General features: G+C 39.9%; 1 protein-coding gene across 1 annotated transcript in view; it reads left to right on the top strand.

Moving 5' to 3' along the window:
* Positions 1 to 1,049: 1,049 nt before the first annotated feature.
* Positions 1,050 to 17,527, top strand: part of frmd4a (FERM domain containing 4A) — a 96,503-nt gene continuing 80,025 nt past the window's right edge. Inside the window, exon 1 of the mRNA XM_024803097.2 lies at positions 1,050 to 1,863. Within this exon, the coding sequence (XP_024658865.1) occupies positions 1,819 to 1,863 (45 nt within the window). The 5' untranslated portion in view covers positions 1,050 to 1,818. The remainder of the gene's footprint in view (positions 1,864 to 17,527) is intronic.

Here is a 17,527-nt window from a genome sequence, read left to right as displayed (position 1 = left end):
CCAAATATGGCAAGAATCGATCAGTCCTCTGACCGAGTATTTGAGGTGCGTTTATGGTGCTTTCTATACGATATGAAGAAGTAAGTAAAGTTTAGTGAGATACAATACTGTGCAAAAGCCTTTATATTTTGCTTCCAAGGAGCCAGACTTGAAGAGCTTTCAGACTTCTTAGGACATTAGGTCTTCTCCCTGACCATTTACAAGGACTTTTTCTACAATTCATTCAAGAATAACAAATACATGTTGCTATTGTGCAACATTTTTACACAAGTTAAAATGTTGTGTAAAAATCCAGGTCATTTTAGTAAGTTTAAATAATTAAATGGTATTAAGTATCTACTATTATAATAAAGTTAACTATTCGTAAAGATTTGGGATTACTATTGTTAAAAAAAAAAAAGTTCTTAGTTCAAAAATTTAATCATGATGTTATTTATATAAATTAACAGTTAATTAATTAGCAATTAAAAATAGATGCATCCATCTGCAAAACACCCAGTAAAACAAGCAACTCACAATGGAGACATAATCAGAATCATAATATCTGAAGCTGTGCTGAAGCTAAATCTTGAGCTCATCAGTTGAATGATTACATGATTTATGACCTTCTTCTAATAAGCTCTCTCTGCCTCTCTTTTTCATCTTCTCTGCAGACAAAGCCAAAGCCAGATGAAGATGTTTTATTCATGGCTATTATTAATGTCAAACACAGTCCTGTAAAGGTGCAAAACAAACCATTGTTCTGCATCTGGAGCAATGGTGCTTGTGAACATGACACTACGGCTCTATGTCTGGTTTGCATATTCAGTCGTGTACACTCCCCCGTTTTTTTAAGAGAGCTGAGGAGTATTCACTCGCATCCCATGCTGCCTTGCTGTTTCAGCCGGCGTCGATAGGCGCGGTCTGTTCCTGCTCTCTGCATTTCCATCCCTCACTCCCCTCCCTCTTCCCCACCCACCTTCATTTACACTCATCTCAGTGAGGACCTCTCTCACCAGGGGCTGCTCTCTACGCTACATCTCTCCTCCTATCTGCATTTTCCTTCATTCTCTACCCTTGTAGAGACTGTCTATAACATCCTCCTTCTTTTGCATCCCTCTTTGCCCTTGTCTCATGCTGATGACATATGAGGCTGGGGATTAATGTAAAGGGCAGCCCTCTGCGCTGGATCCGAGAGCTGAGGTGAACGTCTGTTTTTCCATCACAGTGGAAGAGTGCTATAGACTGGGGAGCATCACTTATGCCAGCAGGTTACATCCCCTGGAGCAGCAACGGGACAGCCTCGGGAGAAAACAGCTGCACTGAAGCCCCACGTGCATGGCTGGATGTGCTTTGTGTTGATAGATAGTACACTGAAAAAGGTAGGAAGAGGGCAGCAACAGAGGGGAGAGTAGTATTTAGCAAGACGCAAACCTCCAAATAACGGTTTTGGGGGAGGTGGGTGTGGGATTCACGGGGAGTGTTTTAAATGTGAAAGGAGGAGTTGGGGTCTGCTCTACTCTGCTCTCAGATCAAAGAACTGGAAGAAGGAGGACCGCACAGACTGAAGAGTCAGAGCGAGAGAGAGAGAGAGAGAGACTGGAGAGACTCCAGTCTCCAGAGACCACAGAATTGCAACTGAAGAGACTGTCTGCAGCACAGGGGGGGTGGTTATAAGGACACAAAGTGAGGGAACCAATCAAAGGTCTTCAGATCTTCATTTGGACAGTGTGAGCTTACTTTGTGAGTGAAGACTCAGATTAAGAGGACATCGAAGCAGGTCCCTTTAGGAAATTGGAGGCATTCCCTTTGCGCACAAATCTATAGGAGGATCCAAATATGGCTGTCCAACTCATCCCTGAATCAGCCGTGTGTTTGCTTATGGTGAGTCTCAGAGGAGTACGGGACTGACACCACTGTCTATTCTTTATTCCTTTTGCTGTTTTCTCTTTCTTTCACTGGCATGCTTTCTCTCACCATTCTCCTCATGGCGCGTGTCCATGCTGCCACTGCCATCTCATTAAAAAGGACGCTGCTTGTTTGCCCCTCCCCTTTACTACCATCTACGGTCCTTTTATCATTTGATAACTTCCTTGTGAGAGGCATAGCTCACTAAAGAAATGTGTGTATTTTCCACCCAAGTGAGAAAACTCTCGCTTTTGTCCTCCACGTGTTCCACTACTGCACTGGTCAAGTGTGGGAGAAATGGCTCACACACTGCAGATGTGAGGGTGCGGTGTTGATCGTGGTGCCTCTGGATGTTGGAGACAGTTTAATTTAGTATATATATGTGTCCTATGATTAAGCCCGCGAGCAACGACCTAAGGTTTATGCCTTCAGTGCAAGCAGATAAGTTGCTAAACTGAAGTGTTTTCTGTTTTGTGCAAGGTCAGCATGTGAACACTGCCAGTATACAACACTGAATCAAATCAATTTCATATTATAGAGCGAACAGTTTTGCTGCAACCCATGGGATTTCTAGGATCTTGTTAGTGTTGAACCCAGTCTTTTATTGGCATGAAACAGACTGGCTTGGTTCACGTGGTTCAGATCTGGCCATAGAGAGTGATGCAATAGAAATACATAACATAAGCTAAAAATCCAGTAAACTCCATTTGGTCCTCTGTCCAGCCTAACTGTGAAACAATGGCGCTGCAGCTTTGCTGCATGTGTTCATCCTATGATAACCACCAATGAATGACCGTAAAATCTGTATGGAGGGTGACTTCTTATAAAAGAGTCTGTTCTGCTCATTTTCATTCTATAGTGTTGGCATTCTGCAGTCCCAGGGGGAGTCATGCATCGCTGCACTACCTGCTATCTCCACCTGTCATGGCTGTCTGTTACTATGGCAATAGGCCATGCAGTCCACTTGAAAGAGAGGTGGTCGTAAAAAAGGACGAGGGCAGGAGGAAAGTGCAAAATATGATGGACAGGCAAAGGATGGAAGGGGCAAAGCATGAGGATTTGAAAATAAGATGAAACAAATTAGCCATGGAAAAGTCAAAGTAAGCTTTTAGCATCATCATGGCGATATACTGCAAGAAATATAATTACCCTGGTGATGGTTTCCATCAAAATGGGATTTGGGGCTTTGGGGACATAACTTCAGGCATCACCAGATCTGAAGCAGAGAATTTGTGTCCTTTGACTCCACATTTTACGCTATTTTGCTGCAAGTATGCATTAGCATAGAAGGTGTTCCATTATAAGTGTTCCTGCTGTCATAAATGACAGGCACAAAAAGCTTTGCTGCCATCCCAGTTTCACAGCCTCTCTCACATTTGTCCTTGATGTCCTACATCCACAGTCTTCTCACCTTTTAGATCTACTCCCCACAAGCTTACCAAAATAAGCTCACCTTGACATGTATACCACTTGCTCTTTTGGCATTTTCTTTGAAAAATATTTATTGATGACTGTAAAGCTGATCAAACATATGGACTAACGTGTCTTAACTCTGATATTTGAAATTTTCCTATATCTCATTTCAGAGCTCAGTTCACAAAATCTGTGACATTTGCATTCATGCTGTGAACCCATCTTATTTATTAATGGGAGTTTAGCAGCTATGTGTGTGTCTGCATGCTCTTGTGTGGCGTGAGCCGAAATATTAATATTGATCATGCTTCCTGGCTCTCTGTGTATTAATATTTTAGGTGGTTAGGTGATTATCTGCTGCAGTAATTACTGGCAATGCTGTAAATTATTTCCACAGACAGCACAACAAACAAGTCACATCAGAAACAGCAAAGTCAGACAGATCCAATAGATTGACTGAATTAAATCTATAAAATGTTATGGCTAGGAGGAGAAATGTGCAGGGCTTCATCTTCTTGGTTTGTTTTATAAATATAGAACTAAACTCTGGGATATCTTTTACTAGATGCATGTATGTGCATAGACAGTGCTTGCTTCTAATGAGCATTAGTTTTAGAGTAGAATGAAAAGAATCAATGGCATGACTGATTCCAGCTAAGATATCCAGAGAAATGCTGCCAACTAGTACTGGAATAGGTCATAAACTACATTGTATGTAAAGGCATTAACAGGAATTTGTCTGTGAGCTTCATTCCTAGCCTAAATGGGAAATACTGGTTCACAAAGCTAGTTACTATTTTGAGCCCACACGTGCACATGTTCTTACGCTTCCCAGTAATGTGTGTATCCACAACTGCACGCTTGTTTTTGTACTTTAAATCAGAATTGGCACAAGCACTAGTCTTTGCCACAACACATACACTGAGCTGATTAGCTCTGCTCTGGCTCTCTCGCTCAGAGAACCCCCCACCCCCCAGCCCCTCCAAGCTCTCGGAGATGATGGAGAGGTGCAGAATTAAATCCGAAATAGAATCAAACAACTATAGTGTTGCCTTTTAATTAGCGTAGGAGAAAAATAAGAGCAATAATTAAAGACTAAATCCACCCTCATCGTAAGCGCCAGTCTCAAGGTTTAGGTTTTGATGCAGCTAATCCCGGATTTATCATAAATTCCATGTGATAAAGTGTCACATGGAATTTTACTTCATGAAGAAAATGAGGCTGACAAAAATGGGAGCACAGTTTGCCCCAGTGTGTTCTGCTCTGATTCATTCATTTTAATTTTAGAGCTCTCCCGAAAGAGTGGTTGTCTTTTTCCATATGCAGGGGCAGCTGATCAATATGCATGTTGCTATCTGTTACACTGGACCTCACAAAACCCAGCAGCAAGAAACCAGGGCAAACTAGTATCTTGACACACAGACAACCTAAATGGATTATCTTCCTAATGCTGGAGGGGTCTGCTCTGCATACAGTGAGGAAACAGCAGATCACTTTTTTTCAATGTCCACAGCTGCATATATGTGTTAGAGGTTTTCTGATTCTTGCAGGGGACAGTAAACATCTATAAAAGCTGCACATCTGTTTTTTAAACGGTAAATTCATGTTGATAACTTCATAATGCAGCTTTTATTTATAGTCAGGTAAGTGTCTAACTAGGGACCTGTAGCTACACAAAAAGAGAAACTCCAAAGCACAGACCTCATGTCGCCCTTCATGTTGGTGCCCATGTGTCTTCATTACTGTCCTTCATTCAATTATCCTCTCACTGAGGATGGAGGCCAGATGACCTAGTGTGATCAAGCCAGGGGATTCATTCAGCAATAATCAAATCACTGCTCGATGATGTGATGTATCAAGTGGGTGTGTGTACGTGCAGTTTAACTGCAGTGTCCATTCAATATAATTATTTATCCCTGCAAAAACCTGCAATTAAACGCGTGTACACTGTGGGTTTTTGGAAATTATTTTTCCCAGCACTGGATTACTAGGTCGCACTTTCCATTTTTGACGCAGGCGACAACAGAAGAACAAGTGTACAAATGGAGGAGGGCTGAAGAGCATGGGGGAGGGTTAGCAGAATGACATCATACTGAGATAATTGATTACTGCCCTGCAACAAAGGCAGAGGGGCATAACATTTGGTGTGTGTATGTGTGTTTCTGTATGTGGCCAAAATGTCAACACAACTGCTTGTATCTCTGGTACACCTGGTTGGGAAATGCACAATAGTTAGCAGTTAATGAAGTACAATTCTGCAGTTTCTGTGCATTTTGTAAGAAAATAAGCTTGACATAATTTTAAAACTACCTACAATCCACACAAAGGTGCTTGTTTGTAAAAGCACACATAACTATAAACCACACAAAGACACATACTGTCATAATGCTGCGAAGACAGAAAGTAATGTCCCAATGAACAAATTTATAACCTGCACAGATTTGAAGTTCTTATTGGTGATTAGTATGAACAAGAGGCAGAGGCACAGATGGCATCCCATTACTGCTATTCTTTTTTATTGATGCCTCACTATCTTCCACTTTATATTCCTGTCTGCACGCTGTAGGCTACTCTTGCCTACTTTTCCTGCACCACTTTATTTTTGCTTATTTGTTTAGTTCTAGTTTGTCTGTAATAATATAAGAATTTGTCCTTTTACAGCCGCAGTCTGGCTGCAGAACAGTCATGCTTGAGTGATGTTAGGAACCAGTACTGCTGATGTCAGCTAACTAAATCTCTGGAGTTGCTGCAGGAAACACTGCAAGAAACAGTTTTACTCTAAGTTGGATCAAAAAGCCCTTTTCAAACCTCTTTACACCACTGGTGCTACTTTTCGCTGTATTTATACTTATTATTCTTTTGGAAGTGCAAACACTGGATTAAAGTTGGTTGTTTTAAAAGCCTATTTTGCCCGTAAATAAATGTAAGCAAATCATTTGTGCACAAAATTTGATGATCATAAAACTGCAATTTGTTGATAAGTGTCATCACCATAAACACCATCAACATATGACAAATTACTTAATTAATTTTGGACTTAGCCAATGTTTCATTTCTTCAGAGCAAATCATCTTAAACTGGAATACAATTTGACATTTTGTAACATATTTAACTTCCAATTAAAAATAAAATAAACTTCAATAATAAAGACAGGAACAATTTCAATTCACTATTTTTTTTTCTTATAAGTAAAATGACCAGAATTAAAGTGCGTGTATCTCTTCCTCATATGCACAGAGGTACACAGTAAGCACAAGGTTTTCAGGTAGTTTGTGGCCTTAAGATTACACTTAGCCTTCAGTGCCCAACATGAAGTAGTAAAAAGTGAGCAAATCTGATGGAGTGGAAGAAAAATACCATCCAAGAGGAGAAATGTTTCTTAAAAATGTAAGTCCAACAATCACATTTTGGGTTAACCTAGGTTTATTGTCCTCTGATGAAGGTATTTATTTATTAATTTTATTATTTGTTGTCTTTAGCCAACTGCTTTACTTACATTAGTGGCTAACATGAGTTACAAGCTAACTATCCTTTTGTTGCTGGGTAAGCAGGATAATCTGTTTTGAGTGTATCTGTCAAAAACAGCTGTTAAAAAAGATAAGATTAAACTATAGAAGAGTTAAATATGCAGTAAACTAAACTGGTACTGGGTGGAGCTTTGAATTTATACTGTGCAACTAATCACAGTATTGGCTGATTAAGATCAAAAGAGCATCAGAAATGTCTTCTTCAGAGTGGATTTGGCTGTGATCTTTGTGGAATAAATTAATTTTCAGATGTGTTTCCCCCCCCCCCTTTTTTTGGGTTTGCTTATTTTTGCTTTACTTACTAGCTAAGAATTTAATTATTGTAGAATGAGAAAAGGGGGAGGGTAGAGGGAAGCAAACAAGAGAAACAGTTCAAATCTCAGAACATGCATAAATGTATAAAGGTTGGTATTTGTGTGCCAGTGGCTAAAGCGTGTAATTAAATCTTCTGAACTGTTTACAGTCTCTTTAAGGACTATTGATGAGCTGCAGAAATTAACTGACTTCGCCATAGTTTCAATTAGCATTAGTAGTGGTCTTTGTTTCTAGCCAGAGGAAGGTCTCAGGTGTGACTGTTGGAAGTGTTTGCAGTAACAGCGTGGTGTTTGCACTGCATCTTAATGTATGCTGCAGCCTCTCAGTGATGTGTGACAGCATTTCTTGAGAACCTAATGGCTGCCAGGTTATCAGCTGAGCTTAGCTGGTGCAGGTAATGTGAGTGAGGGGTTAAGGAAACTGCCATTAATGAGCACCAGCATGCACCCGGCAGATGCTCATCACAGTCTGCCAATCCTTCCCTGTGCTGTGGCTCCCTGCCTTCACCCTGATGCTTGTTAAAGCTCTCTGTCTCGTTGTCAGGCTACCTCTTCAGGTGCATATCTGTGCAGTGAAATTATCCAGGCTTTCTAATTATGGGTTACTGCAGTGCATAGAACGAATATGGGATGAAACGTGTACATTGATTTATATACTCACTCATGACATAACATGTGGTCTCTTGAATAAATATTTAAGAGCAAACAAAATGCTTAGATCCTGCATCAGTTTTAAGAGATTCCCCTTTTGGCTATTGTTGACTTGCAGGATATTGCTTTCACTAAAGTGCATATAAGATATCCATCTGATGGCTGCCCTTCTTTAAGAGGTCAGGATCCTGTGGAAAAGATCAGGGCAGATAAATGAGAGATTTCTGTTTGTACTGGTGCATCGAGACACAATAAGCTCAGTATGGAGCGTAGGGCGTGAACCGTGAGATAAAGGTAAAGTGAGCTGGATTTGAATGTTTCATTTTTTGCTTATTTGCATGTCAGTTTCAATAAAGTGAATGCATAAATAATTTTCCAGGGCAGTGGCAGTGTCACATTCACAAGGTGCCACCTGTCATGTGAGCCAGGATGCAGGTTTAGGGGAGGGGCAGCAGGATGGCACAAGAGGCGGGGAGTAACAGAGGCACCAGGCGGTCTGATTGGCTCACCATCTGTCTCTGGGACCGAGCAGATGTCTGACTAGAAAGACCAATCTCGATTTGCTTCCAAGTTCACTTTCTCTCCCTTTGTGTGGGTGTGTGTGTGTCTGCTGCTGTGAATGTGACTGCCGTGGGTCATGGATGTGTATATTTGTGTGTGTGTGTGTGTGTGCTACAACGTGCATGCATCTGACATTTCACACTCTGGTTGACACAGGTCCCAGAGGGGCTGATTGTCTTCCATATGGAGTGAGTTAACATAGAACAGGCCCTTGTCATAATGAAGAGCTGTCCTGTTAGCAGCACTTACAAGGTAGGCATGAAGAGAAAATATGACGGGTGAGTCACTTTGTCATACATGTGCAAAGTAACTCACCTGTCACATTTTCTCATCGTGCCTACCTTGTACGTGCAAGGTTATGTTAGGTAAACTCAGGGAATATTTTTGCAGCTTCCTTTTTTCTGCTCCAAAAGAGAAGGAATCATTTGAAGAGCCCTTTGTGTAAAATGAGAGATATATCGTCTTCATCTGGGTCAAATTATACATGCCAATCCTATGGAAAGTCAGCAAAACACCCTACATTAATAAAGCAACAACCCTGAAGAAGGCAGGGTTTAGCTACTACAGAACAGTGATGGTTGTTGGGCAGGACACAGATCAGAATTGTTCTAAAAACCACACTTAGTCATGGTTTCAGTATATTTATTTATAACAAAAAGCAGTTGTCTACCAGTGAAGTCCTTCAATTATATTCAGTTGATCCAGTAATAACAGAAGGCTTGATTAGCTCCATTTTTGTACTCAGCAGCCAGGTTTATCTCATAATTCTCTTCTGTCCGTTGTTGCCGTGATACATCGGTTGCAGCAATATTGGAAACAGAGATACTGGTCCATCGTTTATAGAGATAAAGTCGCAAGGTTTGTCATCCAGGAGACTGAATTGTGTTCTGTTTGACACTGTGTTTCCACTCACTTGCAACTTTTTCTCACTGGTTTAGTTTAAACACCAAAAACCTCTCGGTTAAATTTAGGAAAAGGTGCATGGGCATTTAAAAAGTTTTAAAATGCTCCTGCACCTCATTAGCACAGCATGTTGGTCCTTGCATGTTTGTGTGTTTAAATGCGTTGCAAAGGGTTGTGCACTTTAAAAGTGTCCATACAAGCGTTCTGGTGACCATGTCAAGAACGTGTTTTGGGTAACTGTGAGACTTCTTTGGCAAAATGGCTGTATTTGCTGCCTAAAACTGGTTGTTTTTGCATACCAGGAAACAGTTAATTCACAGTTTCACTAACAAATCAACTTTTTTCTTTGTACCTCTTAAATTTCTCTCTTAATGTCAGAGTGCCTCTTATTTGAGGTTTTTTTTTTTTACCGTTCTTCTGGGTCCTCTCCATCTTTTAGCCATGTCTTGACCCACTTAGCCCACCTGAACCGCATCAACATTTCTAACAAAATGTGGCATGACAATGTTACTGAAAAGCAGTGACTTTAAAATAATCAACGACAGCATCTGTTTGCTTTTTAATGTAAAACGTTAACTGTTTGGTTGTGTATATGCCAAACTTCATGTTGCCCATGATGAACTCACAGTAGCTGTGGAGATGTTTGTCTCCTTGTTTAATAATATTTTCCTGCTGGCTGCTCAAATTGGCGAATGGTAGCTGCGGTCCTCCTGGCCTACTGCTTTAACTTTGCTTTAAAGAAAAGAAAAAAAAAAGAAAAAAATGGGTGTATGGGCAGTGAAACCAGGAACAAATCACCAACATCCTGTTTTCAGCAAGAAATAGAAGACTTTCGGAGACTTGAGAAACTCTTTGCTTTGTGTGTACTGAAGTTTATCTATGTGTCAGTGTTCAGTTCTTAAAATATTCCATGACAGTCAGATGTAACTGAATCAGCACACCCCATCAGACTGACTTTGCTGCGTCTTTCTTTTTTGTCTCTCGCTTCCACAGACATATGACCATGGTTGTCCTAGCAACAGTCATCTTATCCAACGCTTTTTGAAAAAAATCTTTATTTCTCTACGATTAATTTCCAGTGGAGATGTTTGTGATGTAGAATATATTCAAAACAAAACCTATGTAAACTTGAGGATCATGTTTATGTTTCATGTCAAGGCTTACCCAGTATAGCAGGGTAACAAACAGGATATCCATTTAAGGCACCATTAACAATGACTGGTCTCATTTGAGTGGGTATTTGAATAAGGTTTTGAATGTGTTTCAGACGGTTTAATTATAAGGTGGGAAGTTGAAATGCGAAATGTCATTTCTTCCCGCCGTGCATTTATTGCAATATGTTGAAATATGTTAATGTTAAAAAATATGTTATGTTAAAATGCTCAGTGCCACCAGGTATGTGTTCTTGCTTTTCTGTGAGGAGCAACTGCATGTGTAGTTCAGTTAAGAGAAGTAACGGAACAGCTATAGAAAAGCAGAAAGTGCAATTTCAGTGCATGATCTTCCTGTGTGAAAAATGATGTAAACTGCAGAACTAGGTGTTGAGAAATATTAGCAGAAGAACAAACACACATGCTGCAACAAAATTAGTCAAGACTGTGTTACAGAGTTTCACATATGACCGACAAAATCTTTGATTTAACTCCCTGTGACCCTTAGAAATGTCATGATTTAGGTGTGATGTTCATTAACTCACTGGGTGTTTTTTTTTTGTAATGATATGGTAATAGCTTACAGTACAAAAAGTGCCTGTGTGTATATGTGTCTGTATGGCTTTAACTCTTAAACAATGAAAGCAAGACTTTTGTTTAACCCACTGAGTTAAAGCTGAAAGTCTGCACGTCAATAACATTTTGATTGTGTGATTTCATATCCACTGTGGTCGTTTAAAGAGGCAAGATTGTCAATTTATCCAGATATTTATGGACCTGAATGCATTTTACAGCTAATTCTCCATGGAGCAGGGGTAAAATGAAAAAGATGAAATAGCAGAGCAGAGCAAGACAAAGAGGGCCAAGCTATAAACCTTTCGTTTTTCTGCCTCTAGAGGGAGATAAAGACATGATAAAGCCTGTTTGAAAGTCTCACCTTTACTCCAACGTACCTCATGTCATTGTTGCCAAATAGCTCAGTGTTTGTCTTATCTGTCCATAAAACTTGCATGCATTTTGTATGCATTTGACATGTCCATGTGGGCATCTGCAGATTTCTGCATATTGATGTATATTTCACTTAACTGTGGACAGTGACCCTGGTGTTCATGCACTAGTTCCAGTTCAAGGCAGGTATGAGCCTTAGTGGTTCCAGGGTTCTTCCTGAAGATCCTAACCAATTCCCGCTCATCGGAGGGTAACAGTTTAGGTCTTCTTCCAGGCCTTGGCAAAATGATGGCTTCTACTTACATATAGTGTTTTTAACTGATGATCTTGTATAAATCTGTGAGTTTCCTTGTTAGATCCTCACTGAGTTCCTTGGACTTTCCAATTGTTCCGAGTGTTAGTCAGTCTAATGAGTGCTGTCAAACAAAACCATTTTATGTTGGCAAAAAGGACCTACCAGCTGTAGTCAATCATGATCACTAATGAGAAGTTAATAGGTTCAGCAACAATTATTAAATGTTTTTAATGAAGTTAACATATTCAGGTATGAAAACCATTGAAGATGTATGCTGTACAATCATTTCCACCCTGGCCAAATGCAAAGTTATGACCACAACTATATATCTAATATAAGATCTATGATCATTTGTGCTTTTAAAATTGTACCGTGCATTTTGCAGTTCTTAATGCATCCAGGAGCCTGCAGGAAGTGTTGTATTCTGGTCATTTGAGCACACCTGTCATTACATGCAAATTCAGCCGGTCAGAGAGCATTAAGTCAATAGTAACGTTTTATTATTGCAAATTATTGTAAAAGGTGTGTACCCATGAGCTAGTTCATGTTTGTGCGCACACACAAAGAGAGTAAAAACAGTGTATAAATGAGGTTCATAATAGGCTGTCATTCTGCTATGGCTAAATCAGGATTATGTAAGCAAGTTACAAAAATATGAAACTATAATAAACTAAACTTACAAGATGTGTAATTAGATTATGATTACACTGTTAATGACTGTCTTTGTAAGGGAAATTTTATTTGACCAACAGAGGATGCATTTTATTTGCTTAAACAATTTGCATAAAGGAAACAAGAGTATTTTTGAAATTTAAAAAATTGTGGCTGCATCCATTTTTAAGTGAACATTTATTTATGTTTATCTGTTTTGTAATTTAGTTAATTACGGTTCTTATTACAACGATGTCCGGTAATTTGTATTCAGTTCATTTCAAACTAATGCACAATTTCCACCCAGAGCTATTAGCTGAAAACTTAAGACCCAGTCCTGCTGATCAGTGACTGATATCAACACTGACTGACGTTAACCAGCCTAATTCCCTCAGTCATGTATAATATTTAATAAATATATATATATTATTTAGTACTGAGGGAATGTATTACCCAACAGGCACACTGATGACGGGGTGAAGGATGAATTTACTTACTGTATGGATTCCTAATGGTTGTAAAATAGTGTATTAGTAGTAGTGTATGTGCAGTATATGTAAATTCTTACATTCATCTTAAAAGTTGTCAGACTTGCCAGAAACCTGCTCCAAACTTTGTTCGTTAAAGGTCGACATACACATTAACATATATAGTATAGGAATCTTTCTCCCTGAGGAAAGATATGTAATTTTTTACTTTAATCATGATTACAGCTTTAGCAGTAATAAACTTTTTCAAACAGTTTGCTATTTGATGTGTCATCAAATACAAGCCTAATGCTTAGCTTTCAACCTCTTTTTATAAAGAGGGCGCATTTTATTTGAATATAGGAACTGCCAGCATGTTTTATTAGAGTTTCTTCAGTAGAGGGCAGTGTTTGATTGCAGGTGAATAATGCATCACTCCTGGTACCTGCTATACTGAGTTTCTGGCCATGCTTTGGGCATGTGTTTGAGTGTACAGCGTGTGTCAGGAATATCGAAATAGGTCACATTTCTGTGAGTGTCTTTGCCTGCAAAAGGAGTCATCATGGCAAAACTGCAAAGCCGCACACTTCCTCTGAATAAGAAAAGGCTTTTCATGAACCGGTATGAGTAATGGTGACACATGAATGTAGATGATGAGTCTGTATAAGCAAAGCCTGACACACAAACACCAAATTAACTGCGGTCAACTCTCCACCATGCTGTCACTCTCTGTGTATCTCTCGCTCTCTCTGCAAGGCTCGGTGTGCTGTCTGCAGAGAATGCTGGTTGCCCGTGACGACGGTTGCTAGGAAACCGTTTTGGAATGACTTCATAGCATCGGGCATGCTCATGCCATGGCTCACGATGAATAAAATCAATTCACTTTCCTTCTTACCCAAATGTGCATTTAAATAAGGGGGAAATATTTTTTGGCACCGATAACACTTCATCAGCATGCACATATGTGGTGGATAGAAAGTGTTTTCACATTAGCACATCTATGGAGGAGAAGATTCTAGGCTCCTGTGAGATGTCTTGTGGAAAAAAACGTGAATATAGTCCAGCTGATGCCTATGTTGTTCTTGTACAACACATTTCCAATCAGTGGTCCCACAGAAGCTGCTTTTTTTTCCGTGCATAAAACTTGGAGAAATGAGGCTGATTGAATATTTTCACCCTCTTTGTCTCTCGCTGCTATTCTCTTATGCCCACACTCCCTCAATCCCGTATGTCCTTCGCCTACAAACCCCTGCTCACATTACCCTCTCCCATCCATCTCTCTCCCTCCTAATTCTCTGTCTCTCTGCAGTAGTGAGATAAGATGTTCGTCCCTCTGAGCTGTGGTGAGGTGTGAGAGAAGAGAAGGGGTTTCCCCCTCTTCCTTTAACTACCTCCAAGGACTGCAGGCCAATGAGGGCAACCACACATATCAAATGTATGCGTCTGTGCATGTTGGTGCAGGGTAGTTTCTGTTTGTGTGTGGGTGTGGGTGACTGCGGATATGTGTGTGTAAGGGCATATCAATGTGCAAGTGCAGCATGTTTCTAGGGATTGCTGTTTAATGAACTTTAGATTAGATGTCAGACATATTCCCTCTGGCAACAATCAACCTGGCGCTCTTAAACATGGCCAGAACCTTTGGCACACCCCAATATATAACAGTAAATCTCAACCTTGGCCATGACTGGTGACTCTAAATAGCAAAAACCAATTGCACTAACATCTTGTTGAAAGCAGAGACTAACGCCTCAGTTCTCAGATGTAAAGTGTGTATGAGTGCGTGTGTTTTGTGATGATTTTACTCTATTTCAATGCTTAAATAATTCCTGGACTAATCCTTTTACACCAAACGTTTACCAAGAGTGAACAGTTTAAATATTTAATGATGATTATGTGGTTAGTAGATTAATGCAGTAATCAACACTTCATTGGCTTACTATTTTAATCCCTCAGACACATACCACATAGATTTGTCAATATTAATTTACGAGATTGCTTGTTTGCCTCTTTTGAGGCTTAATGTGGAGGCAGAAATAAGAGTGGAAGGGTAAAATTCAAGGGATGATACTGATTTTTCTATCCTAGGATTATCAAGCATAGAAGCTGTTGACTGAAATTTACACCCAACATGTGAAAACCTGGAGCAGCGGGTCCCAGTCTGCCAGTTTTTCCATCAGACCTCCCACAGTATTGACAGTGATTGTTAACAGGGACACATCTTATCTCTCCAACTCCCTACTGAGCCGATTCTGTTAGTCTGTGTAGACAAGAAGTCCCTGTCCACCTTATGAGAGTCAGCAGCAGCTTACTCTCTTTTGGCATTGATTTAGCTGTTGTTGTGTGACAGGGTCACACATTGACTTATAGGGTCTTCTGTTGTCAGCCAGATGCCCGGACACACAGTGAATAATGATAAATATGACTCCTTTTTTCTTTCCTTCCACTGTTTCTCTCTGTTTTGTTGTCCCATTCTGCCATGGGGCTGCCAGTCTCTTGTTTAGTGTAGTCACCTGGCTTGCTGTACCAGATAGGTTTTGATATATCCTACTATGCAAAAGTCTTGGCTCATCCTTCATTTCTTATATCTTGTTTTCTTCCAAGCAGCCAGACTTTCTTGTAATCTTTTAAAGTGGTCTTGAGCAATAGTTTTCTTCTCTGAAGGTCTTGCAAAGTTTTTTCCTGGCCACTGGCTGTTTTGTTTTTTTTTAATATTTATTTAATTTAGTCCAGTCCTCAGACCTGACCATTTTCACAGTATTGTGATCTTTGTTTGCTGAGTCACTTAACACTGACCTATGAATCTCGCAAGTATATAAAAGGCATCTAACCAAAGAGATGAAACTGTGTTGTGTCTACACATAGCAGAGAAAAGACTATTTTAAATGGAATCTTCAGGCACTTCGTTCCTAGCAGCCTGATGCAAAAATCTGTTCCCACTGAATACATAAAAACAGATATAAAGTAGTATTTTTGCACCAACAAGATAATTCCAAAAGAGCTATTAGCTGAAAGCTGCTTGCTGTGCAGTGTGTATTTAAAAAATATGAGGTAAATGGACAATTTGAGGACAAAAGAAGAAGTGCCCTGTGTAAAAAGCTCTCTGCAGCAGATTAACGGTATCTAAAAGCCACATTCTCAAGAAATAGGCAGAAATCCAGTAAAGACCTGGTAGTTGAGCTGAGAGATACAGCTAAAGCTTCAGTTAATTCATCTACTGTTTGCTTAAGTCTCATCGCAAATGGTCTCAGTGGAAGGGTGGCTGTCAAAAAGCAATTCTTAAGGAAAAGAAACAGGTATAAAAGGTACAGGTAGTGGATCTTATCAAAACGGATGGCATTGTGAATGCAGAAAAGTGTTTTTGCTGCACTTGCGGAAAAGTATCTGATTATGTGCTACCATGAAATACCTTCTAGAAAGTGTCTGATTGGCATTGGGTTCATTTTAAAGCATGGCAGTGAACGTTAGATTATATGTTGATGCAGTAAAAGCATACCTTGATGAAAACACACACCGAGACAATGAAACGCTATCATTCATAGATTGGCCTTTTCAGAGCCCGGACTTCAACATTACTGAAGGAGTGCTGTCATGCCATCAGGGAACAGAGCAATAAGCAGCCAACGTCCAAAGAAGAGCTCTGAATGTCCTTCAAGAAGCCTGGAGAACTATTCCTGAAGACTACTTAAATAAATGAGGTTACCTAAGAGAGTTTAGGCTATATTGCATAATAAAGGTGTTCATATTAAATACACACTGCGGGTCTCAATAAAGTGCTGCACTTTGTGAAAGGTGACTCAAGTCACCTTTGCACAGTGCTGTAGTTCTGCAGATATTCCCTGGTTGAATTTCCACTATTGGATATTTTAAAAAATCAAACTAAATAATCAAACTAAAAAAGTGGTGTCTGGCTAATTTATCAGAAGAGCACTGAAACGTCCAGAGTGGCAGATGGAACAACAGATTAAACGACAAAAAAGACATCAGGTTGAAGCATGAGTTGGAGAGCCTCTACAAGGAAAAAAACTCAATAAAAAAAACCAAACCTCGTTTATGCTTTCTTTTTCTTTTTTCTTTTCTTTGTTTTGATGTAGTTTAATTGGTAATCATTGCAATTAATTCCTTTGTTTCCCCATGAAGTTACAGTCTCTAATTACCTCAGCCGATTGGCCGTCTGCTTTTTGCAGTGTAATTGCAGCTCTCAATAGAAACACAAACAGCCAGAAGAAAATTACACACCATTTTCACATTTGTCCATGATGTGACCCTCATATGTTCACTCAGTGGAAATGCTGTTGTTTGTACTGGAAAGTGTGAAATTTACAACGAGGGTTAAACGCAGAAGAATATAAAAAAGCAAGCGTGCGAGAACCTAGAGGCGCCAGAACAATAAAGCTGCACACTCGGACCAAAGTGTGTCTGCTCACATCAGAGTGATGGAAAAAGTCACCAGGGATTAATTTTGGGGTTCAGCTGGGGTGACGGGGACAGGAGTGAAGTGGAGGAGAGGAGAGTAGATGAAGGGGGATGGGGAAAGGATGGAGGCAGTGGGGATGGGTTTAAGGAAAGTGTGCATTATTGAAATGTGCAATACCCTGTGTAGTATTGTCCTGTGATTGCAATGTTTATCACCCCCTATATTCCACCCATTCTATTCTTTATGTCCTGTAGAGGTGTAATAGTGAGTGGGATGACGAGGTGTGTATGTGTGTGTAGGATTTGCTGACAGGTTAACATTCACTGTCAGCAGTAATGTGTGATG

Source organism: Maylandia zebra, linkage group LG7 (genome assembly GCF_041146795.1).
Source record: "Maylandia zebra isolate NMK-2024a linkage group LG7, Mzebra_GT3a, whole genome shotgun sequence".
NCBI classification, from domain to species: domain Eukaryota; kingdom Metazoa; phylum Chordata; class Actinopteri; order Cichliformes; family Cichlidae; genus Maylandia; species Maylandia zebra.
This window is presented reverse-complemented; position numbering and strand designations above follow the sequence as displayed.